The 25,745-nt window shown below is 61.7% G+C and overlaps 1 protein-coding gene across 7 annotated transcripts in view; it reads right to left on the bottom strand.

The window, feature by feature from the left end:
- KCNQ1 (potassium voltage-gated channel subfamily Q member 1) overlaps positions 1 to 25,745 on the bottom strand; it is a 389,488-nt gene that overhangs the window by 324,493 nt on the left and 39,250 nt on the right. For all 7 annotated transcript variants that reach the window (XM_070564497.1, XM_070564495.1, XM_070564494.1 and 4 more), the window contains exon 2: positions 14,087 to 14,177. In XM_070564497.1, coding sequence (XP_070420598.1) covers positions 14,087 to 14,177 — 91 coding nt within the window. The remainder of the gene's footprint in view (positions 1 to 14,086; positions 14,178 to 25,745) is intronic.

Genomic DNA, 25,745 nt, shown 5'->3' with positions numbered 1-25,745 from the left:
AGTAATAAGACGACAACCAGGTCAATTTTTTAAACAGGCAAAAGATTTGAAAAGATACTTCACCAAAGAAGTTACACGGAAGCTGCTTAAATTGCACATGAAAAGATCCTCAACCTCATTAGTCATTAGGAAATGAAAATTAAAACACAACGAGATACCGCTACCCACTTTTTAGAGGGGTGGGGAAATGAAAAAGACCGGCCATACCAAGTGTCAGTGAGGATGCTATGCAAGATGGTGCATGCAGCCACTTCAGAAAACAGTTCGTCAGTTTCTTAACTAGTTAAATAAACACCTACCATATTCTCCAGCCACCGTATTCCTAGGCATTTACCCAAGAAAAAAGGAAACACAAGTCCATCCAAAGACTTGGACACAAACATATTTATAAATAGCTCAGAACTGGAAAAGGCCCAAATGCCCATCAACGTATGAATGAATAAACCCACAGTGACTCATCATACCGTGGAATACAACTCAGGAATTAAAAAGCATGGACTCTGACACACGCAGCAACCTGGACGAACCTCAGAATAATGATGCTGAGGGACGGGAGCCAGACAGAAAGAGTACCAGCGGATGAGTCCACTTGTAGAAAACTCTAGAAAATGCAAACCAATCTATCCTGACAGAAAGAGACCAGTGGTTACCTCCTGAATGGGGAGGGCAGGAGGAAGGATCTCAAGGGCACAAGGACACTTTCGGGGTGATGGGTGTGTTTGCCATCCTGATGGCGGTGACGGTCTCACGGTGTTGACACGTGTCAAGTTTTATCAGGTTGTGTGCAATAAATATGGCGGTCTATCACGCGTCAATGATACTCCAGAGAACTGGCTTTGGTTTAAGTGAGCAGAGGAAATAAGCCGGAGGCCACAGCGTCTTGTGTAGATCCAGGCACACGTGCTGCCACTGCAGACACAGGTCTGTTTGTCCGTCTCTCCCTGTTGGATTTCCACTCAGGTGCTTCAAATAAACCTCTCGTTGAGGTCACTGGCTCCCAACCCTGCGCCTTGCTGTGTATGGACGGCCCTCCCACCCACCTCCCCAGCACCCCCACCCTGCCACTCCACCCTGCCAGGAAGAGGAGGCCACTGTCCCCCACTGTCCCTTTGGCCCTCGAGGCTGTCAGCTCTGGGCTGAGAACCTCCACCACACCGTACATGCCCACTCCCACAGCCCGGAGAGGGGCGGGAACGTGTGTGGGCCAGCCAGGCAGTCTTGGGGTCTGGACCCCACCACCTCCCAGGAGTCTCCCTCTTGCACACAGCCCGGCTCCGGGCCTGGGAGAGCCAGACCCAGCACAGTGCACCTCTCAGGTCCCCAAGCAGGAACGGTGGAGCCCTGGGGGCCCCAGGCCTGCTGCCCCACTGCCACCCTTTCTCAAGTGGGGTACAGAGGCCTCCAGGGGCCCCCCGAGCCCCCTTGGCTGCCCGTTTTCATGGGGACCAGTGACGGAACCTTATGACGGGCACTGTGAACACTGGGGAGAGATGGGAGATTCTTACATACTCCCCAGATGAGAGGGCATTGTCCCAACGTCCCAGGGCCACTACTGGTCTGACAGATATCATCATGACAAAGAAAACAACCTCGAGCCTGAGAGGAAGACAGAGACCCCGAGCATAAGGAGGGTGTGTGGGGAAAGTTCAGAGGATCTGGACAGCAGGGACCCTGAAAACAGTGAGGTCACCAGGGCGGGCGGTTGTGGTCAAGGCCAGACTTCCTCAGCAATCGCCAGGTCCGGGGACCTCAGGGCGTCAGCAACACTGAGAAATGAGGAGCCAACGGATCCCAGCCCAGTCCCCACCCTCCCCAGCCGGGCTCTGAGAACGGTCAGGGAGAAGCCACACAGGCCCAGCTCGAGGAATTGAAAATGAAATAAAGGCGCGCGCCCTCCCCCAGGTCCCCCCGCGAACCCTGCTCTGAATGCACAAATTCTTCTCAGCTCATCGTGCTCGGAAACTGACCAGATCATCGCCCGCCAGGAAGGGGGCAGGCTGCGCCTCTCAGCACACACTTGACATTTTGTTCTCGTCCAGGCTTCCCGTGCTGACAGTTTCTGGATTAAATGTGCAAATGGAACGTGGCCCCGAGGGGGTCTCCCTCCTGCTGGCCCGAAGCTGCGGGCTGAGCGTGCTCGTGTGCACGTGTGCATGCAGACACGTGTACGTGCCTGAACGTGCACGCCACGTGAGTGTGTCCACACGTGTGCCTCCGTGTGCGCCTGTCCCCGTGTATGTGTGTGTGTACCTCTGCTGCATCTGTGTGACTGTGTGTGCTGAGTCTGTATGTGCCTCTGTGTGCATGTCTGCGTAGGCGTGTGCCTCAGCATGCTTGCCTCTCAATTAGGCATCCAGGCTGCACCAGGCACGTTTTCCCCAACCTGCTACTTCAGCTGCCTTGACCTTGACCAAGCTGGGAAAACAGCTCGCAGCCACCCCAGCATGGTTTTCAGCACAGGGAGCTTCTCTTAGGCCCGTGGTGGTTGGATCCACTTTAAAATGCAAATGTGGAGCCGGTCACCATGAGCCTCAGGCTGAGGGTCTCTGCCTGCAGCCACTACCCAAGGGGCGGTGACGCTACGAAGGCCGAGGCCCAGAGCCTGCCTTCCTTCCCAGGCACCAGGAGATCTGCAGGATCCAGGACCACCACCTGCAGGAGAGGCCCATGCATTCGGGGTGGGGACCATCGCCCCCAACTCCCACAACCCTAAAGATGCTAGAAGGGTTTCTGGGCCTCTTCTGCATTTACAGGTGTCACCAAGTCCTCTTGAGCCCCGCTGGGGCCAGCCCAGGGGCCAGAAGGAGCTGACGGGCAGTGGTCCGGGCACACTGGGCTGGCGTAGGTCTAGGGCATCTCCTGGGGGGTCACCCACGGCTCCCTTTGCCCCGCTCGCCCACGCGGTACACCCAGCCATCATGCCAAAATACAGTGGAGGAGTCTTAGCGCCCTGCCCCGAGGTCAGCTTAGTGAGGCAGGGGCCGGGGGCCTGGGTGCACGGGAGGGCGGCCCTCATCCCTGCAGGGCTGCACTGAGCCCCCTTCTTTCCGCCCTGAAGTCACACAATGACACACTTCAATGGCTGCACAGCCGGGGCCTCTGGTTTCCATTCTGCGTGACCTGGGGAGGCAGAGAACGTGATTATAACCCATCTGAATGCAGTATCCTGGGGCGATTATTCTGGCACCTGCACAGCCTCCAGCCCCCGCTCAGCGACCAGCCACTCGGTCAGCCCACTCATCCGGCTGCGACAGCTGGCGGACCCCACTGCGCCGCGCCCCACGGCCACGAGGCCCTGCGGGCTCATCCTATTATCCCTGACGACTTCCCCAGGGCAGCCCTCCGGGAGCCCCCACGCAGAGTGCGGTGCCAGGCCCCCACCCGCACCCGGCGACACGGCTGCCTGCTCAGCCCGAGCCCCGTTATGTTATGTCAGCTGTTACCCCGTGCTTAAAACAAGGCACTCCAGCTGGCCGGGGTCAGATGTAAAAACGAAGCCCCAACAAAACCCAGCCCTCCAGCGAGCCTGTGCCGGAGACCCCACTGAATGTGGCACTTAATGACGAGCTTCTCTCCAGCCCTGAGGCATAAAGGAAACACCTGTCTCCCGATGGCACACTCTAATCCCGCTCCATCCCGAATGCAGGAGCCCGTGGGGCCCACAGCAGCGCCCCCCACACAGCGTCTGACTTTTGTCCTGGGCCTCAGGGAGACATTGACAATGAGCGCGCCCAGTCTTGGCGGGCGGGGTGGCAAGAAAACCCGGGAGCTGGGCCTGGGAGTGCCGGGAAGCCATGGCCTCCTTCATGGCACGCACCTTCCAGTCAGACCCACAGCGCAGAGAGACAAGCGTCATGAGGGGCCCCTCCTCTGGGGGCGGCTGCTGGGCAGCCACAATGCCCATGACGTCTCTGACTTCTTATGTAACACTCCCCGTGGTTTCTTTGACTTCATGTTTAACACTCAACCTGGCAGCCTGGGTGCATGGGAAGAGGCCCCCCTCCTTGGATAGTCGTCACCTTCTTGAAGGGCAAGAGGCCCTCCTGCGTCTGGCCCTGACGGGGCCTTCCTGCCAACACCAGAGGCTGAGCTAAGCACCCCGATGGACTAGAGCCGGCGGTCCCCCTCTCCCCAACCACGCCAGCACCCTGACCGGGGCGGCTCCACCTTTGGTTACCAACCTGGAGCCCACTCGTCATGATTATGAAAAGAGGAAAGCAAAGAAAAGAGGGGGCACAGTGGCAGAGGTGGCAAATATGAGACCAGCCAGACACTTGGGAGTGTCAGGGAGACAAGCCTGGAAACCGCGCACCCCAGGTGCCAGGAGAGGCCGTGGGGCCCGCTGAGCCGGTACCTGGGTGATCCCACCCCGTGCTCCTCCTGCCCAATGGGACATGAGGCCACCCCGCAGCTCTGCCAGGCTCCCCTGGGGCCTGTGCACCAAGACAAACAGGCTGCAGCAGGGAGGATGAGGGAGACATGGCCGTGGCAGACAGAGCCGTAGGGCGCGGGCCGGGGGCTCCCCCCTGGGCTCCCGGCAATGCCCCCCGCACCCACAGGTGGTCTGAGATGCTGCATTCACCTTGTGTCCCTTGGTTTTACAGCTTGAAAACAGGAAACACCAGGGAAACAAACAGCCAGGGCCAGCCACCGGTGGCTCACAGAACCGGGAGCCCTGCCGGCTGAGCCCTGGCTGGTCTCGGGGCCTCCTCTTGGCCATCGTGGAATCTCCCCGGGACCCGAGAGGACCCTCCTCTAGGCACAAGCCAGGGCCACCTCCCCCTTTCCCTCAGGAGGCGAGGCTGGAACCTACAGCCCCAGTGGCACCGGTGGGGAATGTGGGAGAGGTGTCTGGTGGGGGAGGGGGAACAGACGCCCCCTTCCCAGGTGACCTGGGGCTGCAGGTGGACGTGCCCCTGCCCCCCAGGACTGGGAGCACTGCAGGCCGAGCACACCCGCAAGCTCCTCCATCCCAGGGGGCCTGTGTTCCTCCCTCTGCACGGGCCCCAGCGGACAGACACCGCCCCGCCGGCCGGGAGCGCGGCCCTCAGACCACTGGCTCGGGATCCGGTTACGTGTTTATTAGGGAAGTTTCCAACATTTTCCGCAGTTTCCTCTCCCTCCTGCGCAAGTCCCCCATGCCCTGTTCGAACAGACTTGATGGATAGGACAATTCTGGCCCGCAGCAGATAACGTGAGGCCCACTGGGGGCTTCACAGAGGGCGTCTTTGTTACAGAAACGAGTCACCGTAGGACCCCTCCACACACAGGGCCCGGTGTACTCATGGAAGGTTCCGGTTACAGCTGAGGATTCCCGTTTTCACGGCTCTGGGCTGAGGGCAGACCCCGCATGAAGGAATGTCAGCTGTCCCCCTCAGGAGCAGCTGCCTCCAGGCCAGGAACGCGGCCAGCCCAAACCCTGCAACCCCCACCGAGGATGGGGGACCTGGGGGGGGGGGTGTAAATTACGTCCCCCGTGGTGGGGACAGCCTGAGCCACCGCCCTGGGCCCCACAAGCCTCAAGCCCTCGGCCTTCTCCTGCTCAGACATCCTCAGGGCCCTGGGGACTGTCCCCTTCATAAAGTGGGACAATGGCATTTGCCCAAAGCCCAGGAGGGAAACCACGAAGGGAGGAGCAAAGTCGCTCTTGGTCAAGGAGGCCAAAAACCAGTGACAACCACACACGACGACAAAAAGCCATTCTAAACACAGGGATTCACCATGAAGCTCGCCCACTGACCTGGGGTGGACAGCAGGGCGCTCAGGGGTCCGAGGGAGCAAGGGGCTGCAGTGCGTGGGCAGGCGGCGCCAGGCGGCCCGGTGTGCGGGCTCTGGACATGGCGCAGGCTGCTGGCCACAGACTCACCAAGGAGGGGCAGGGCTCTTGTTCTCAGGGGCCCCAGCTTGCACGGGGGCTCTGGCAAGTTGGCTGAGTTTCCTTGGGGGCAGTGTTTTCAAATTCTGCTTGGTAGCCCCTAAGACTCTGTTCACAAACTCACTCAGGGACCCAGACCCGGGGGGAGCTGCAGCGGCTGCCTGGGTCTCCCTACCCCCGACATGGCTTGCAGGGGTGGCCCCACACAGGCTCGCCCCCACCAGACACACACTGTCTACACCAGTCCCTTCCTCATGGTCTCAGGAGCAGCCATGGACCCCACGTCCACCCCAGACCCCTCCTCCTCCTGGAGGCCAGCGTCCCTCCACGCTGTCTCCCTGGGGTCGGCATCAGTGGGGCCTTGGGGCAGATGAGCAAGAGATTCCTTCTTGCAGCCTCACACGGGGCCACCCTAAGTCCTGCTGAGCAGAGCTGTAGGCCACTCGGCACCATCGGGCTGTGCAGCCAGACCCCACACCCACTGGTTCCAGGCAGCACCGCTTGTCCCTCTACCTGCCAGAGCCACCTGGAGAGAAATCCTGCCCTTCTCATTTACCAGCACAGAAACATCCGGAATACGGGCTTCGGTTGTTTAGGGCACTTCTTAGCTCTTAGTGTTTCTCCCTGAAAGCAGCGAGGCTCTGGCTTGCATGGAAAGTCAGCTCCCCAGGGGGGCAGCTGAGACCGCCACCCTGCAGAGGGACAACTAGACGCCTGAGCCAGCAACAGCCCAACTGTGGCCTAGTGGAACACGTATGTGCAAATGCAGGTGTGCAAGCAGGGGTGTGCGTGCGCCACGGCCTTTCAACGCCGGGGGTGGGGGGTCAGTCCCTCCCCCATCTTGGGCACCGGCCCCCTCTTACACAGGGCCCTGCAGTAAGGGTCCTGGGGGTGCAGACAAGAAGCCCAGGTCCTGCCCCCGAGAGCCCAACCTATTTGCACACAGACCTGGCACGTGGTGCTTAATAAATATTTGCTGGCTGAACAAATGTAGGAGACAGCACCCCAAGCAAGAGTCCACCGGGGTGGGGGGGGCTACATTCCGGGGCAGAACATCAGAGAAGGCCGGGGTGGGGGGAACCAATTCTCGCCACGCAGCTCTCATGTGCCGGGGACAAAGAGGCAAAGGAATTCAAGCCTCCAAAGCAGGGAGATGAGGTCTTCCCAGAGGACGCTGAGGTCCAGGGGAGGCGGCAGGCGACACCGCGGGGGGTGGGGGGAGGGGAGCAGGAAGGTGTCCCACAAGCACCTCTGCAGGAGCGGGGCTCTGTTGCAAATGTAGGAGTTCACCAAGTAGGGAGGCAAAGCCTGGGTGAGCGGAGCAGTGCCAGCAGGAGTCGGCCACAGAGAAAATAAGACCTTGGGGTTTGTTAATGGAAAACCTGGGCCACCCGCCGGTGCCCTGACCTTGGGCAGAAGTGACTTAAGTCACTCGGCCCCTCGTGAGTCGCAGCCCCTCGTGCGAGAAGGACATTGCAGAGGGCGTGCACAGGCGAGCTCTGGGTGATGGCAGCGGTCAGCCCTGACATTAACACAATCGTCTCCACCGGCATTTGAAGGATGTGGAGAGCAGACACTGGAACCGTGTGGTCTGCAGGGGCCCATGCAAATGTGAGCTGGGCTGGGGGGACCGGGGACAAAGCCTGCATCTTGTCCCACAGAAATGGGGGACCCACCAAGGGTTTCTTGGGGGGGCCCACAGAGTCTCTGTGGGGCCTCATTTTGCAGCTGAGAAACTGAGGCCCAGAGAACCGGAGGGTCGGGCTCTGCGCTTGGGGGGGGCGCGCAATCCAGCTGGCGGGAGGGCTGGGTGCCGGCGGCGGGGCTGAGGGAGCCTCAGCAGCGAGGGAGGAAGCCGCAGCGATGACCTCATCCCCCAGGCCTCCGGGCCGCGGCTCCGGGGTTTTCAACCACAGGCATCGCAGGACAATCCCCGGTCTGCTCTCCACCAGCAGGCACGGAACACCCTGGGTTCGTGTTGTGCTTTGAGTGCCTCTCTCTTTGTGTGGGATTTGAAAAAGAAAAAAAAAAAAAGGCTTCCATTTGAGAGACACCTGGGCTGGGGTAGGGTCTGTTGCTGCAGGGAGTGGGGGGGGTTTCTGCCACCGTGGCAGGGCGGGGAGTCACACAGAGGGGCCACCCAGACCCGGAACGCGCTCCCAGGGCGCGCGCGCGCACACAGAAACGCAGGCGCAAAGCGCAAAGACGCGGACACGCACTGTCCACGCGCGCACGTGGCAATGTGCACAAGCAGTCAGGCACACAAGCACACGCGCACACACAGGGCTTCCTCTGGATTCAGGAACCGTGTCGGGAGCCGTCTTGGCAACCCCAGAAGTGGCCTTTCTCCCCAGGCAGCCACAGACAAAAGCTCAGATCTCTCACGTGCCTCTTAACAGTTCCGGGACGGACCCGAAGCAGAGATGAGATTCCTCCCGAAATGGCTTTTTCAGGCCCACCGAATATCCCTGGTTCAGCAGAAAGCTTAATCCCTCCGAGGCCGCCCCGGGCCTTCCTTGCACGGAGCTGAGATAACAGCTTTCTGGCACCATAAAAGCCGAGCTAGGGAAAGAAATGAAGAAATATGGGCTCTCTGGGAAAACACAGCGCTGAAGGACTTTTTTCCACCATCTAAACATCACGCTGCTCTCCGAACCCTCGCGCGGAGCCCACCTCGCCCCTCGGGGGCCCCGGCTGCGGTCTGGCTCCCGCGCTCGCTCCGCGCTCTGGGCTCGGGCCAGCGGCGCCCGCATTAGGCAGACGGCAGCGCCACCTGGTGTCCCAGGGCGCAGCGCCGGGCGCGCCCCACTCCGGGGGCTGCAAACTCCGCTTCTGAAGCCCACTCCTCATGCCCGCACCGGTCTCCCTCTGCCGGGGGTCAACACCCCCTTCCCGCAGGCTGAAGCCCCCCCAGGAAGCCCCCGATTTCCGCCTGGGCCTCAAGCCCCAGGGCCTGTGTGTCCAGCCCATCCGGGAGGCTCTGAGCTGTGGGCGGGCTCCCTGCCTGTGCTGTCCACCCCCCCCCCCCCCCCGACACCCACTTACTCCTCCTTCTCCTTCCCCTGGGAGGGGGTCCCCTCCTCCGGGAAGCCCTCAGCATCCCCACAGACACATCTCACCCCAAGTGCCTCTTCACCTCACACCTCCTTCCTGGCCCCACCACAAACATAATTCACACCGGCCCCTGGAGGCTGGGCCCCATGGTTGCCTCATTCCTGCTGTGACCCCAATGCCCCCTACCCCCATGGCCGTGACTCTCCAGTGGCAGCCGGACACAGCCAGCTCAAACCCACCTCGAAGGATCCGTCTCCACATGGTCAACGAGTTGGAAAGTCCTTGGAAACCCTGGCAAGGCCATCAGAAGGGTAATTCTGAGGTGGTCCTGCCTACCCCCTCCATTTTAAAGGTGGGGAAACTGAGGCCCAGGACCACACAGCAACTGGGAGTGCCCCTTGGGAGCAGCTCTGGGCACATGGGCTCAAAGGAGGGGGTTCCAAACCCGGAGGCACCAAGCTGGGCATGCGGCGTGAGCACGGCCCTGGGCCCCTGCCTTCAGGGAGCGTGGGATGGAGTGAGGAGATGGAACACCTTGAACCCACCCACAGAGCCCCTGTCACACCCAGATTGCTGAGAAAGGAGCGGGGCGCGATGGGAGGGAGGGATGGGGACCCCACAAACGGCAGGTCAGGGAGGGTGCACCAAGGAAGTGACGACCAAGGCGAGGCCTGAAACTGGACAAGAAGCTGGTCCTGTAATACGCCAGAGAAACAGCTGGGCCACTAGGAGAGCACGTGCAAAGGCCCTGAGGCAGCAGGAGCATCCGAGGGTCAGCAAACAGTGTGCTGGAGTGGAGGGAGCGAACGAGGTAGAGGGAGGTGCGGGGGCAGGGTTCCCTGAATGTTGGCACTTTGGGGCCCGAGAGAGAGAGGCTGAGTTGGTTCCAAATGCCACAGGGAGCTTCTGAAATGATCAGATGTTTGTTTTGGAAAGCTCCCCGCCCCCAACCAATGGCTGCTGTGTAAGGAGGGCGGCTGATGGGACACGAGGGTGGCAGGGAGATGGCTGATGTGAGAGAACCGGGGACAAGGGAGGAGGCACAGGGTCTCCGCCCTCACAGGGGTGGAAAGGGAGACGGGACCGGAGCAGCAGTGGGCTCTCTGCTTGGGGTAGGGGAGCTGTTCACTGCACACCCACCCCGGGTCCCTGAGGGAGAGGGAACTGGGCCCAGGACCTGCACCCCGGTGTCCCCCAGCCCATGTTGAGCCCCATCCTCAGCCTGGGAAACGGTGTGCACAGTTCAGAGAATGGCCACCAGGTGGCAGGCAAGCCTTAAAGATGTCAGGGCGGCGGGAGAGGTTGGTGCCAAGGAGGGAGACGGTGGGCAGGCGGGCAGCAGGGATGTGACAGGGGCCCTTGGCCACCTCCCCAGCTCTGGGCCCCACTGTGCCATGAAACCTCGACGGCGAGCTCTGTCTGAACATGAGAAGGGCTTCTGGCCAGTCTGGGAGGAGAGTGCAGGCCGGACCACCAGGTCCCTAGTCCCCAGGTTGTCATGGGGGTAACCCCTCCACTGGTCTGGTTTCCACCCCCCGCGTGGGGCGTGGGATCTCACAGGTACATCAGCGGTGATTCCTGGGAGCACGGGGCAGGTCCGTGGAGGTCCCCGCCTGCCGGGCCACTGCAAGTTTGATCCCCTCTCCATCCCACCCTCCCAGCTGCACCAGGACGTGGTGAGTCACCACCTGAACTCAGGACCCTCGGTGCCGACAGTGCCTGGATGCAGGGCCCAGGAGGGGGCACCTGGTGCTCTTCACATCAGCCCAGGAACTAGGTGTTGTCGGAGCCACTCAAAATCCGAGGGTGAAGCTCCCAGCAGTGGAAGGACTGACTGAAGACATCCAGGGGTTATATGGGCTGAACGGTGTCCCCCTAAAATTCATGTGTTGGAGCCCAAACCCACAGCACCTCAGAATGTGACTGTTCTTGGAGAGAGGGCCTTTTAAAGGATTAAGGCAGAGAGAGGTCACTAGGATGGGCCCTGATCCAGTGTGGCTGGGGTCCTTATAAGAAGAGACCAGGGCACAGACGCGCACAGAAGGACAACCATGTGAGGACACAGGGAGGAGACGGCATCTACACACCAAGGAGAGAGGCCTCAGGGGGAACCAGCCCTGCCAACACCTGCATCTGGGACGTCCAGCCTCCAGGACCGGGAGACACTAAATGTCTGTTATTTAAGCTGCCCAGTCTCGGGCACTTTGTTCCGGCGGCCCCAGGACACTCACACAGAGGGAGCAAGGCCAACCAGGCCCCTGGCCCCACCCAGGGCCCCAGCATGTACACACAGCAGGAGGGCAGGCTTGGAGTCTGGGCCCCACTTGGCAGGGTCCCCCGGGCGCCTTCCAGCCACTGCCTCCTGAAGCCTCGGTCTCCAGCGGACAAGGAGCTCAGCAGCTGCCGTGAGGAGAGGACCCGAGGAGCAACTCGCAGAGCAGCCGTGCTTTATGGGGTCCAGGCTGGCGCTCGAAGCACCGCATGAAATCCCAAAGCACCAGAGACGCCCGCCCCACCCCTGCTGTCCACCATCCAGCGCCTCCTTTGCTGTCTGGCCAGCGGGAAGGGCGGTCCCCACTCCAGGAAGCAGGCACAGGGCTGGCGAGGGCACCTGGGACACCCACGACAGACAAAAGCGTCACTTCTGCCCACCGTTCACCTGCAGGGGAGATGGACCCGCCCGGCCTGCCCCAGGGCCCACCCAGAGCAGGGGTTTGGGGACATTTCTCTCTAGGCCAGTGGTGGCCGACACACCACCCAAGTGCAGGAGCGGCCGGCCTGCCCCACGGAGCTGCAGCTCCCGGGGCCTCAGCAGGGACCCGGCTGGCACCCTCGGCAGCTTCCACAGGTTCCCACGACCAGAGGGAGGGGTGACGCAGGCGTGACCCAAAGGCGGTCCCTCTCACTAGGATGGCGGCTAGCCTACTTTTTGCCGTTAAGCCTGTCGCTGCTCTTCCATGAGAACGTATAACCTGATAGGACAGCAGAACAACACACCGGGACCCCAGGGGGTCACCCAGGGGACGTGAGAGGACCAACATCAGGACGTCCTCAGACCTGGCCATCTCCACGGATGCAGCAGAAGCACCAGACAAGAGGCAACACCATCACGTTAAAATCAGGCCTCACATCGGACTCGAAGGACGCCTCCCGACCTGAGCAAACACACGTCCCTCCGCCCGCCCGAGGCCGGCACATTCCTTCCGGAGAAGCAGGAGGAGCCACTGTGACCGACGGAGGCCGCCGCGCCAAAGCCCCACGCGCTGCAGCACTCACCTGCTGGCCGGCTCCACACCCAGAAAACCCTAAAGGCCCGGAGGAAAGACTACGGACAACGATGGCAGAGTGTAGTGACACCCCAGGCTACGCCAGGGACAGAAACCCATGGTGTTCACGTACACCAAAAACCTCCAGAAAACATAATGGAAGAGAAGATGCCATCTGTGAGGGCCACAAACAATGATTAGTAGAATTAGGAATAAACCTAACGACGACTATGGAAAGCCTGTGTTACAAAACCATAAAACCCTCCAGATGGACAGACCACCATGACCGTGGACAGGAAGACCCCACACCAGAGAGGTGCCCGTCTCCCCCAGAGCCCTTCACCAGATTCCATCCGATTTTTCCCAGGAGCCAGACAAGCTGGCTGCAAAGGTCATTGGGAAGAACAATCGAACCAGACGTGCCAGGGAGCCCCTGAACACAGCCGTGCGCAGCGATCACGTCCCGCGATCACACAGACCTAGGACACACATCATCAAAGCAGCGTGGCCCTGGGGATGAGCCCAACAGACAGTGGAACAGACCTGGAGGAGCCCGGGGGAGACCCACGCGCATCTGGACAGCTGGGTGACGATAAACACGGCCCCTCGAGCCGGGGAGGAGAGCCGGACTCTGAAGGAGCGGCACTGGGTGACCGAAGGCCAGGGGCACGGAACAAGAGCGGGTCTGTTCCTCATGCCACACGCCGGGACGCTCTCAACTGCCAGCGACAATTTAAAAACACGAGAGTAACCCACACAAGCGCCAGAAGAAATCATGGGCGAGGTCCTCTATCCTCTCGGAGAGGGGAAGCTTTCCTGTAAACCGAAGTCCAGAAGCACGAAAGAAAGACACACCGGGCCCAGAGGAACCCAGCCCGGGAGTGGGTGCAGGTGCTGCTTGCGTAGGTGGTGGGGACGTCGCAGATAAGACACAAAAATGCAGAGACAGAAAGATGCCGCCGTCCCACAGGCCCCATGCCCACAGCCGTCAGCGTTCAGGCCGCCTTCTGGGGACAGGAGCAGGCCCCTGTGCCCCATCTTCTCTGCAGCTTCACAGCCAGGCCACCTTTGAGGTGTCCCCACTGCACCTGGCCCAGCGTAACCAAGGCGGCGTGAGTCCTTCTCAGTGCTGGCTCCCAGGCCTCGCCAGGGCCACGCTGACCCGAGGCTGTGGGGACCCCTCCCAGGCCCTGTCGCTCGGCGCTCACGGCTGGTTGCAGGGAGAAGAGCCCTCAGACCCCACTCTCAGAGGGAGGGGCTCGGACAGGTGGGCAGGGTCGGGGCGGGGCCGGCACTAGAAACCCCTTCTGTCCTCGCGCCACCTCTGAACACCTATTCTGGGGCCAGGGACACAGGCACGAGGGCTGAGAGCCTCGAAGGCCTGTGGAAGGAGCCATCAGGAGGCCAGGGTGGGGACACTCTGGGTGTAGGCTGTGGGCAGGGGCTGGGACACGTGCAGGGTCCGGGTACCAGCCATAATCCAAGTCAGGAGTCACCCAGACCGGAGCCACAGCGCAGGCCCCTGCTGACCCCAGTCCCAGCTCCTCGTGCCTACATCCTCCTGTCCTTCCTTCCCAGCCCAGTTGCCTCCTCCTCTAGGAAGCCCTCCCAAACCACCAGGCCCAGGTGCCTCTCATTCTGAGGCCCTTCCAGCCTGATGGTCACATCCTGGCGGTCACATCCTGGCAAGCGTGGGGGGTCTCCACACCCCCAGTCCCGGGTATCAGAGCAAGCCCACAGCTGCCGGCCAGCAGGGGCGCTCCAGCACAGGGTCATCGTGCAGGCGAGAGAGGCCAGGAGCCCCTCACTCCACCCACAGCCCCCACGCCTGGGACACGAGGAGGTCCAGCGTGGCTGTGACAGCTGGCTGGCCCCTCATGCTGCTACTTACCATCCAGAAGAGGGTCCCTGTGGCCAGAGTGACATACTGCTCGATGGTAGACAGCACGCTGAAGATGAGGCAGGCCAGGACGATGAGGAAGCTGCGAGACAGGAGGACATAGCGGTCAGCCCTATTGGTCAGCTCCTGTGGCCAGCGTGCCCCCTCTGCCCCTGCCACAGACACAAGCCCAGGTCCAGGGAGTCGAGGGGCTCACCCACCATGCCCAGCCCACCCCACCCAGCAGGACCAAGCCCCGCCCCTCCCCAGATGGAAGAACTCAAAGGGCCACCCAAACCCAAGTGTCCAGCAGCCGGTGAATGGGTGCACAAGGCACAGCCCACCCACACGGCAGGTGTCGTCATTGGCAGAAAAGGAGGACGTTCTGACCATGCTGTGGCGGGTGGACCGTCAACATGGCGCCAAGAAGCCAGGCACTGAAGACATGAAATGCCCAGAACGGGAAATCCACAGGGACAGGAATCCGACTGGGTGTCACCGAGGGCCAGAGGGACAGGGAGTGACGGCCAGTGGGTACGGGGTTTCCTTTTGGGGTGATGGAAGTATTCTGAGCTTAGACAGTAGTGATGTATGCACAACCCTGTAAATGCCCCGAGAATCAGTGAGGCACACACTTTATGCAGGGACCTCTCGGGGTGGGACCACGTCTCCATAAGTGACATCTAATAAGATTTGGTATCTGTTCTTACAAGTGCGTCCACAGAGCAGCCAAGGGCCCAGGGGGGACAGGAGCTCCCGGCCCCCACAGGGCGCCTGGTGTTTAGAGCACAGAACCCAGCCTGCTGGGGAGGGCGGGCCGACTCCTGCTAACTGGGTTAACTCCTGCTAACCTGTTAACGGGGTGTCACCAGGGCCCCGGGCTCCCCGAGGGGCTGGCGCCTTGGAGCCTTGGCTGCTCTGACCGCTGTCTGCTCTCTCCTCCCCGGGGCCATAGCTGGAGCCCAGGAACTCAGCAAAGGGAAGGGGGTAGGATGGCCCCCAGCCCGCCTGCACACCGACCTGCACACCGATACCACAGACGGCAGCTCTGACCGAGCCCCAACCATAAAGACAAAGAACCCTTGCTTCCTGAAGGCCCCCGACCCTCCACGGCTCTTCCCCGTCCCTAGATGTCACCGAGCCAAGCTCCCAGCCCTCCTCCTGCCTGGGGGAGAGGGACCTCTAAGGGGACATTCCAGGGTCTGCAAGCACCCTCTCAGCGGGTTCTCAGGGACAGGACAGCAGAGGAGCAACAGTGTGGCCCCAGGGACACAGGTGTGGAGAGACTGCCGGCCCACGACTCGGACCCCCTACCCAGCACCGGGAGCCCAGGCTCTCTCCCCACCCCAAGACCCTGCTGCCAGGTGGTCCAGGATGACCTCCCATATCAAGATCCTTCGCAGAGTGACACTTGCAAAGCCCCTTTTGCCATGTAAGGTCACAAACAGGGTTAGGGGTCCGGACATGGGCATCTCTGGGGCCATCTTTCAGCTGACCGACAGTCCCCACTCCAACAAAACCGGCCGCACCTGTCACGTGCCCCCTGCCCCACACCACTGTCCCCAAGCCTTTATGCCCCACACGCGAGGAACGGGAGGCCCAGGAGGGAAGGGGGCTCTTTCGGGCCAGGACCAGGCCCCAGGGCTTCCCAGACCCCACGGCCAGGTTGTGCTCAAAAAGTTCTAATGGTTCATATCCTGGGCGCGGACATGGCACTGCTCATCAAGCCACGCTGAGGCAGCGTCCCACATGCCACAACTAGAAGGACCCACAACGAAGAATATACGACTATGTACCGGGGGGCTTTGGGGAGAAAAAGGAAAAAATAAAATCTTTAAAAAAAAAAAAAAAAGTTCTAAATTCTCTACGTCTTCTGCCTCCCAGAGCAGAGGCAGTAAAGAGAATGGCCTGTGGCCTCTCCTGCCCTCTCCAGGGCATCGTGGTGGCACCTGCCTCACGCCAGGCTGTAACGTGGCCATCCTTCGGGACCCAGGAAGGGAGCTCGTCTCTCTTCTCCAAGACCACGGACTCCAGCGCCCTTTGGACCCCGTGTCTGCTTAGGATAGTTTTCCAGTTCTGGGCTGCCAGGGAGGCAACCCACCATTCACTGTTGCTGTGAGCAGGACCTCAGCTACAGGACAGAAAGCAGGAGTTGGAGCCTGTTAGAACCGTGTGTCAAGTCGGAGCACAGCAGCCCTGAGCAAGGCCTTGGACACACTGTCAACCAGTCACGCACCCCACAGCTCCTGGACCTCACGGCCACGCTGGCTGCCCAGGGGCCTCTTCCACCCTACACCCCGGCCTGGCGATGCTCAGGACACAGACTGAAGTTGGCGGGGTGGGGGGGCGTGGTCAGCCATTGGGAGGATCTGGCTGGAGAAGCCCCACCTGTGCACAGACTTTGATGGTCCCCCACGGAAGGTACATCAGGATGGGTGTCCCACCCCGAGCTCCCGGTCAGAGGTGCACAGGGAGACCCCGGTGCAGACAGAGCCACAGCAGAGGCTCTGGGCCAGAGCGGGGGACCCACCCGAGGAGCTCCGCCCAGGCTGGCTGAGCACGGTCTTCCCCTGAGGACGAGGGGCTGGTGCCAATTTCTACCTGCGTGTTGTGCCTTTTCAGCCTTGCTGTATTCCGAAGACTAAAGAGCTCTTCAAATGTTGGAATACACCGTGCTGGGTTCGCAAAGAATCATTTAACAGGGTGTGCTCCTGTCCTGGGTGGCCGAGAGCCTCAGAGATGCCAGACAGGGTCCCTGCCCCTGGGGGCCCACAGCCTGGGGCGCCTGATGGCCCCTCCTGCCTCTGCAGGGCTGGCCACCACCCCTCCGTCCCAGCTCACATCCCAAGGCCCCAAAATCAGGCAGCCACAGACCCCCGAGGTCTGGGAGATGGAGGCCCAGGAAAGAAGGAATGTGACCTGTTTGCTGGGCAGGCGTGGGGAGCAGGGCCAGGGGGAGAGAGGACACCAACCCCCACAGAGGTCACCTCGGTGGGGTGGCCGAGGCTGCCCGATGGGACTCCCCAGGAGGGTGTGTGCATGTCTGCAGGAGGTGGCCGCTGCCAGAGGCGAGGGCAGCTCCATGCCCCGAGGGACAATGCCCCGCTTGTGCCCCTGCAGCTGATCCACCTCGGGAGCTGTGACCGCCAGCGCCAGCCTCAGGGACGTCCAGAATGTTATCGGCCATCATTTCAGTATCTGCAGCGGCCAGGTGCCCTGGGAACGTGAAAGAATGCAGGAACCCTGCCAGGGCCGCGATGGGGCTCAGCAGGAGGGTGCCCTGGACACAGAGGCAGAATGCCAGCGGCCCACAGCCTTGCCCCCCCACATGCTGGGGCCCCGGGCACCTGTAACGGTGGCTCAGCCAGGCCTGACCCCAGGAAGGGCCCGGGATGCGAGGCCTCCGTGACAGCATCTCCAGCCCATGGGGAAGCATCTTTCAATCCTGGGATGTTTCCCCATGAAGTTTAAAAAGTAAACACACAATTGGCATGCAAAGAAAGCGTGGACTGTTCAAGGCGCCCTCAGAACTCCAGCTCAAAAGAACTCGCCATTGGGTTAACTCAGGGGTGAGCTGAAATGCAGGACGCTCAGACGCAGCACCGGGACCCCTCCCTGGACGTGAGACGCCGTGCTAGTCCGCTTACTTTATTGAAGGTATGAAAAGGACCTGAGCTCTCTGAAAGGCTTTGTTGGTCCAGGAAAAATGTCGTGTAAAAGAAGGAACCTCAAGGACCTGATGCTGAGTGAAAGAAGCCAGACACAAAGGGACAAAACTGTGCGATTCCACTTAAATGAGGACTCGAGCAGTCAGACTCACAGAGACAGACAGTAGGATGGTGGGGGAGGGCGAGTCAGTGTTTAACGGGCACAGAGTTTCAGTTTGGGAAGATGGAAAGTTCTGGAGATGGATGGTGGGGATGTCTGCACAACAACGTGAAAATGCTTCATGCCACTGAGCTGTGCACTTAGAAATGGTCAGGAGGGTAAATTTTGTGTTATGCGTATTTTACCACAATTCAAATTTTTTTTTTTTATAAAAGGGAACTAAGTAAATGATGTCTATGGGCAAGTGCTGGAAGCTGACGGCGTTTAGGGCTGTAACCGAGGCTGAGCAAGTTCAGAGACGCGCCCCCCCCCTCCCCCCCCAGAACGGGACCTTCGAGGCAGTGACACACAAAGGGCTTATGAAGCCGCCGAAAGCCCCAGGCCGAGCGGGTTGGAATGTGTAATTTAGCAGATTAGGTGCTGACGTCTAAACCCCAGGCCATATCGGAGGGCTTCTCTTTGCACAAAAGTCACCCTGCAGATTCCAAACACCCCTCGCAAATGAAGGACACGTGCCCCCGCCCGGCCAGGGACTAGTGATTCCGCGCCCCTGGACGTGGACACCCATGGGACGCTGCACTCCCAGGGTGCAGCCTCAGGTCCTGTCAGGGCTTCCCTAGGGTGGTGGGGGGGGGGGGCAACATTGCCCAAGAGGGACGCCAATTCCCCCACCTGCTGGCCCAGCCCGTGCCCGGGGCTGCTCTCGGGGAAGCTGGGCCGATGTGTCTCAGTCACACATTGGGCCCCAGGCTGTGCTGGGCACTGTGCACGGGGTGCCCTTCTAAATCCCATGTGGAAGGTGTCACATCACCTCACAGGAGGTGACAGGGGCCCAGGGCAGAGCGCAGTGGGTCCTGAGTCCCAGACTGCAGGGCTGGCCCTCCACCCCACAACGGCCAGCCCTGAGAGGGCCCCAGATTGTGGAGCAAAAGGCCTGGCCACCAATGGGGACACCAAGGCTCTGAGCCAGCGGGGACATGCCCCGGGCCACAGGGAGAGGGACCCCAGGTCGGCTTACCCTGGGGCCCACAACCAGCTTCAGCTTCAGAGCACCAGACCCTGCTGCCAGGGTCCAGGCCAGCACCAAGATCACAGTCCTCCAAGAGGGGGTGCCACGCGGCTGTCCTGGGAGGGGGGGTGACGGGACCGATCCCCTTCCAGCTTCTGGGGGCCTTGAGCATCCCTGGCTTGTGGCCGCATCTCTCCAGTCTTTGCTCCATCGTCATGTGGCCGCCTCTTTCGTGTCTCTGACTTCCTCTGTGTGTCTTTTATGAGGACGTGTCACTGGATTGAGGGCCCGCCCAGGGACCCAGGGGTACCTCCTCTCAAGACCCTTAACTGAATCACACCTGCAAAGACGCTCTTTTGATCTAAGGTCACATGCACAGGGGCCAGGGAGCTCGACATCCCAGGGGACGGTTATTCAGCCTACTACAAGATATAATGGATATTTCATAAACTAACAAATTACTTATTATGATGATAACTATTAGCAAATGTTTAGTGAATTTTTAAAAATCAGCATTAGGTATCAGATAAAATAGATATGAGTGTCACAATTTTTAAAACAGTTCAAAATACATTCAGAGACTTCTTTTCATCTTCTCATTACTTAACTACATCTTTCCAAATAAAGTCACACTCACGGGTCCAGAGGGTGAGGACATGGACATGGCACCATGCAGCGCACTGCACCATCCAAACCGCGTCATATCAGGGAGAGACAGGAGCTGGGGGGCACGGGTGACTCAAGCCCCCAAGCAGCCCACTTCTCACCGGATGACCCCAACAGCCCTCGCCCATCTCCCCACTGCCCCTCTGGCTGCCACACCCCAACATCTGTCTCTTCCACGGGCCGGGCACTGTGCTCAGGCTGCTGGGCAGTCCAGGCTCGCTTCACAGACCCCCCAGGCCTCCTGGGATCAGGGCTCCCTGCACCCCCGCACGCTCCGAATCTTGTTCAGCGGCTCTGAGCCTCGTTTCTTTAAAAGGTTCAGTCGGGCAATGCGATCCACGGCCGGCGGGAGCCCGCACAATAGGCAGCTGGGTGCGGCGGGGGCTCGGTCCCCAGCCGTTGTCTCCCGACATCCCCACGTGGACTGATCCCATTAAACAGCCTCCAGGCCTCCTGGCAAGGAGCTGTTAGGGGATTGAACCCGCGTCTCTGCCACCAGGCGGAGCCTGTCCCCAGCCTCTGAAAGGGATCTGAGCTAGGGACCCCGGAGACACGGGAGCTGCCCATCCCATGCCCCGGCCGGGCCCTCACGGAGCACCTGTGCACACAGCACCTCCCCAAAGGCCGGGTCTCCACCACCCGGGGGCCTCCATGGCCTGGGGGCCACCACAACGGTACCAGAATCTGCAGCCCACCCCACTGGTCCCCCTGCCTCAGTCTTTCAATATCCACTGGGCAGCAGGGGCCATCCCACCAGGCCCTCCCGAGCTAAAGACCCTCCAAATGAAGTCTGAACTCCACACCCGCCCTCCTGGACGTCTCCCCGCCCCTCAGCCTGAGCTTCCCTGCAGGGAAAGCTGCTGATGCCCCAGCTGACCCATGGCCCTCCCCCCCCCCATCAAACCACTGACCACCTGCTGCCTCCCCAATAGAGCAAGGGCTCCGCACAGGGGCCTATCTGCTGGTGTCCCTCCTGAAGGCCCAGCAGCGGGCCTGGTATGTGTTTGTCGACTGACTGACTGAATGAATGCTTAGGTTGAACTCAGTAAACAGAATTCTCAGCACTGCCTCTTCCATGCAGGCCTCCAGGTGTTTCAAGAAGTGAGATCCTTTTGCTCCATTCCTTCCTTCCTCACCCTACCCCCCCTGCCCTGCCCCCACGGGCTCAGCCAGGGCTCTACGGGGCCTTCGAATGGACCAGGACACGGCGCTGCGGCAGCTCTCCACACGCCCCCCCCCAAAGCTGCGTGCCAACAGCGGCGGTGTTAGGCAGAAAGGAGCCTCCCTGGCTGGGCTCTGACATGAGCCGGGAGCAGGCGTGGCCACCCCAACTGCTGGGTGGGTGACAACAGCAGCAGAGTGAGCAGGGGGTGCTGGGCCAGGGCTCTGAGGGCCACCTCCAGCTGCCCACGCTGGCCCCTTTCCTGTGGGCCCATCAGACAAAGGAATGGCCGCCCTGGGGGAGCTGCGACCCATGTCCTCTCTCTCAGCAGGCCCACGGCAGCCCCCAAGGAGCCCCAGCATTCAGCGGGTCAGAGGCCCCCGGTGCAGTGGGAGGGTGGGAACAAGCCGTGGAAAAGCCCACTTCCTCCTGTCCACCCCAGCGCTCAGGAGAAGCCTGAGAAGTGGGCCCATCCCTCATCACAGGAGACAGACAGAAGCTCAGAGAGGGTAACTCACTGCCCAGAGTCACACAGCACCAAACGGTCAAAAGAGGACTGGACTCCGGGCCCATTCGACTCCAGGGCAGGCCTTCTCCCACTGCCTAGCGCCTGCAGGGGTCACCCAGGAGCAGCGGGGCCCCTGGGCCTTCCACGGCCCACCCTCGAGCAGCTGCGTCTGCCCTGGTGGCAGGAGGACAGGCCTTAGGTGGGCTGGGCTAGGAGGCCGTGGGATGTCCCAGCCATCGCCGCAGTCGCACTACGTGCACTTGGAGGGGTGGCTGGAGTGCCCAGGAACAGAGGCGTCGGGTGCTGGCAGTGTGAGAGGGCTTCCTCTCCCGGGAGCCCGAGGGGAGGCAGGGCGCCTGGCAGAGCGGCGAGCCCATCCAGGGCCCAGGGCCGGCTCGGTCCCCCAGGGTGTCGCCTACGTTACGTCTGGCGGCCGCGATAAGAAACCCCTCACAGGGTATATTTAGAAGGTGCTGGGAAAGCGAACTGGAGTGACCCACGGACAGGGGCCTTATCCGCCCGGGACGCGGGACGCACGTCGTCTTCCCCGTGGAGGACCTCGCCTGTCCAGGACAGGAGGGGCCAGGCCCACGCAGTGGCCACCGGACACCCACCGTGCCCTCGCTCTCCCAGGACGCGCCTGTGCCTCAGAGGGTACCTGGGCTCGGGAACGGCAGGCCCCCGCTGGCCTCACCTGGGGCAGGACAGGGCGCCTCCTCCCCTGCCTCCCCCTCAGGTGGCCTGGCCTGGAGCCGAGGACTCAGAGTGGGTGGTGGGAGGGCCCGGTGGGCTTCCCAACCCCAGGGCCATGGGCCCTGCCTCATTCAAATGGGGCAGCTTTGAAGACTTGAAGCCACAGGCAGGGCTCCCAGGACATCTCAACAGGGGCCTGAGAAAGGAGCACGGTGGGGAAGAAGGAAGGACAGTGACCCCAGGGCTGCCTGCAGCCATGTCCCCGTGACCCCACAATGCAGAGAGGGCATGGGGCTCTCAGGCCCATCCCTGCCAGGGAAAGTCCCTTCTCTTGTCTAGCCTAAGTCTTTCCTGCTGTAGTTTGGTCTCCAGCTGCAGGAAACCTCCTGCCCCACTGTGCAGGCTTCAGCTCTACTCCAGGGGACACGAGGAGTCCCTGAAACTGAGCTGCTGTGCAACCTGTCTGAGCCTCAGTCTCCCCACTGGGAGGTGGCAATGCATCAAGGGTGCCGGACAGCCTGCACGTGCTCAGTCAAGGGTCACCACAGCAGTGACCACCGTCATATCGGCCTGAGTCATTCCTGGCACAGGCCGCAGGGCCAGGGTCAGCCCAGCTGTGGAGCCGGTGGCAGCCCTGGGCTCCCAGGGCCAGGACCAACAGGGGCTCAACAGGATGCCACCTGGCTCTCCAACCAGGTGAGAAACCACCACCAGCGAGAGCCTGCAGGGGATGGTGACTCCGCCCCCCCAACCTCGGGGCCACCAGGGATGTGGCAGGGACAGGGGATAAGGAGGCTCTCCCACCCCCTCACTTCTTCCTCTCCCAAGGAGGGCCAGGCCTGGGACCGTGCGTGGCTCAAAGTCAGGGGGCCGTGCAGTGTCCAGGAGTGACCCTGCTCCTCCCACCGGGAAGTGGCAGCCTCCCCAGGCGGTATCGGGGAGCAGCTGACCCCACAAGGAGCCATGGGCACCAGGCACCACCCAGGGGCCTTCCCACCCCAGATGGCGGACTGAAGCTGGAGACAGAGTGCCAGCCCCAGGCACGCAGCTCAAGCCATGGGGACCCCTCCCCACAGGTTGATGGCGTGAGGGCCAGCAGGCCAGGCCGTGGCGCCCAGCTGTTTGGTCAGACACCAGGCTAGACCTTTCTATGAAGGTCTTTTGAGATGCGAGCAGATCATTCTCCATGACCTGGTGGGTCTCGTCAAACAGGGGAAGGTGTAGGAGCAAAGACTGCAGTCGCTCAGAGGAGGAGGAAGGAATTCTCCTCAAGATGCAACGCAGAGAATCCGCCGGAGCGCCCAGCCCGTCAGCCTGCTCCCCGACCTTGAACTCACAGGACCCACGATCGTGCGAGCCGATTCCTTAAAATGCATCAGTCTCCCCTCCGTCTATGTACACGCGTGTCCACGTGCACATGTGTGTCCACACACGCACACACGCATTCACCGGCTGTTCTCTGGGGAACGCTGAGTGTTACGACCAGTTGGGTATTAAGATGCCCATTTCGTAGGTGGGGAACCTGAGGCTCATAAATGCTAAGCATCCCGTTCAAATCCAGCTCGTTCTGGTCCTGCCCAATTCTAGAAGCCCAGGATTCCCCCAGAGAAAGAGGGAAGCAGGGCGGGCAGGCAGGCGGCTGCGGCAGGCAGGCCCTGCCCAGACAAGGGCTGCGCCCACACGGGCCATGCCCACCGGCCTCGGCTCTGTTCGGGGGCAGAAGTGCTCAGCACAGGGTTTGGGCCAGAAGCCCCCCGTCCCTGCTTTCCTTGAGGAGGAAACTGAGGCTCCAGCAGAACCCCGCAGGGGTCACCCGAACAACCTGTCCTCGGGGGCAAGACCACCGCCCAGACCCAGAGCGGCCACGACTCACCTCCACCTTCCCTGCACTCCCCAAGCCCCCCCAGCCCCGAGCCCCGACCACAGGCTGGAGGCGGAGGCCCCTTCTGAGAGGCAGAAAGCCCCTGCTGGCCCCCCAACCCGAGACAGAGCCCCTCCACAGACAGGACAGAAGCAAGGGTCCGCTCTCCGCCAGAGACGGCCAGCTGCAGCCCTGCTTCTGCCACCAACACGGCCCCCCAGGATGACATGCTGGCCTCAGCTCACACCACAAGCGCACCATCACCAGGGAAGCCGCAGCTGTGGCCCACTGCAGGACCTCCGCGGTCCCTGATCCCTCTCCCAGGCCCCTGCACCCCTAATCCCAGTGGGTCAGCATCTAGCTGGGGGCCAGCAGCAGGTCCACGTGCCAGGCAGCCCTGCCGGCCAGGCCTGACACCACGGAGGGCCCAGGCGAGTGGCGCCCCCAGGAGCCACCTGTCCTGTGTGGCCGAGATGGAGCTGCCCTCTGTCCCTGCGTCCCGTGGTCCAGATGCCCTGGATGAGACACCGTCTTCTTGGAACCCACGGGCAGCCCAGCGTGGGTGAGAGGGATGCCCTCTTCAGAACGAGCGAGTCAGGGTGTGGGCTCTGGAGTGAGTGCCTGCCTCTGCCCAGGCCCCGCACTGGGAAGCAGGGGCCGAGGGCAGCTGGCGGCTTCCCCGGGCCCAGGGCCTACCCCACCGGCAGAGAAGGAAAGCCCTCTGCTGACAAAACAAGAACTCCGTGATGGGACAGACCGCACAGATCGGGACACGCCAACCCGGGCCGGTCTCCTGAATGGGGCCCTTCACCAGGCCTTAGCGGTCAGCTTTACTCTCCATGGGAAGGTCTCAAGATGGGGGCCGGGGACAGTGCCCCTGCCAGCCTTGAGCCGCACGCAGTCTGTGAGGTGTCCCAAGGAAGAACAGGCTCGACTGGAGAGAGCGGGCCCAGGCCTCCACTGCGAGCCCCAGGGACCCCAGCGCGGCCCGGCCTCAGGCCCAAGGTGGCAGCGCCCCTGCTCTGGGAGACAGGGGAGGGACCAGTTGGATGGAGCAGCGCATGAGCTCTCACTGCAGAGCGTCTACAGAAGGCTCCACGGGACGCCTCCACTCACAGCTCCACCCACGTGCTCATGGCCACGTCTGTGGGACAGCTGGGACATCGACATTCCAGGTGGCCGTGCAGCCCGCTAGAAACCAGGGCCATGGCAGCCACCAAAGGGGAGACAGGGAGATGGGGGGCAAAGATATTGGGGGGAGAGAGGGAGCTGAGGGCGATAAGGCGGGGACATTGTGGGGGGCCACACAGATACAGTGTCCCTGGCTGACCATCTTGGGGATACCACCTCTCTGCTGCCTCCCCCGAAATCCAGCCCCCCATCCCCTGTCCGCCATGCTACCAACACTCTCCGAGGGGCCAGCTAGGCTGCACCATAGCTGTCACCACCACCTGCCCACCCAGCATCACCACCCAAGGCCAGGGCAGTGTGGGAATGGTCCGTCACCAAGGACCATGGGTTCCTCTGACCAGTGGCCACTGCCCTGAGCCGACTTGCCTCCCCCAATGGCATATGGAAGTCCCAGCCCCAGGAGGAGGGACCGGGCACAGGCGCGGGGACAGGGAGGGGAAGCACAGCCCGGCCACCCCAGTGCCTCCAGCCCCCTTGGCCGCCCCTCAATACGGCGGGGAGCAGGGCTCCTGTGCCTGGCACCGCTGGGGGCGCGTGGGCACAGGGAGGGGAGATGAGCCCCCAGGGAGGGCTGAGAAAGTGGCGTTCCTGCCGTAACGGCTCCCACTCAGGCCGCGTGCAGTGGCCTGAGGGCCCAGTGTTCGTGCCGATAGCATGCGACTGGAACAGACGCCTGGCACGCGGCAGGAGCCTAAGGCTGGTGCTGCCCACCATCACCTGGGACAATATGCGGACCTTGCCTGCTCCAGCCGC

Source organism: Equus przewalskii, chromosome 11 (assembly GCF_037783145.1).
Source record: "Equus przewalskii isolate Varuska chromosome 11, EquPr2, whole genome shotgun sequence".
Classification (NCBI taxonomy): Eukaryota; Metazoa; Chordata; class Mammalia; order Perissodactyla; family Equidae; genus Equus; species Equus przewalskii.
The sequence above is the reverse complement of the archived record's forward strand: the minus strand, read 5'-3'. Positions and strand labels throughout refer to the sequence as shown.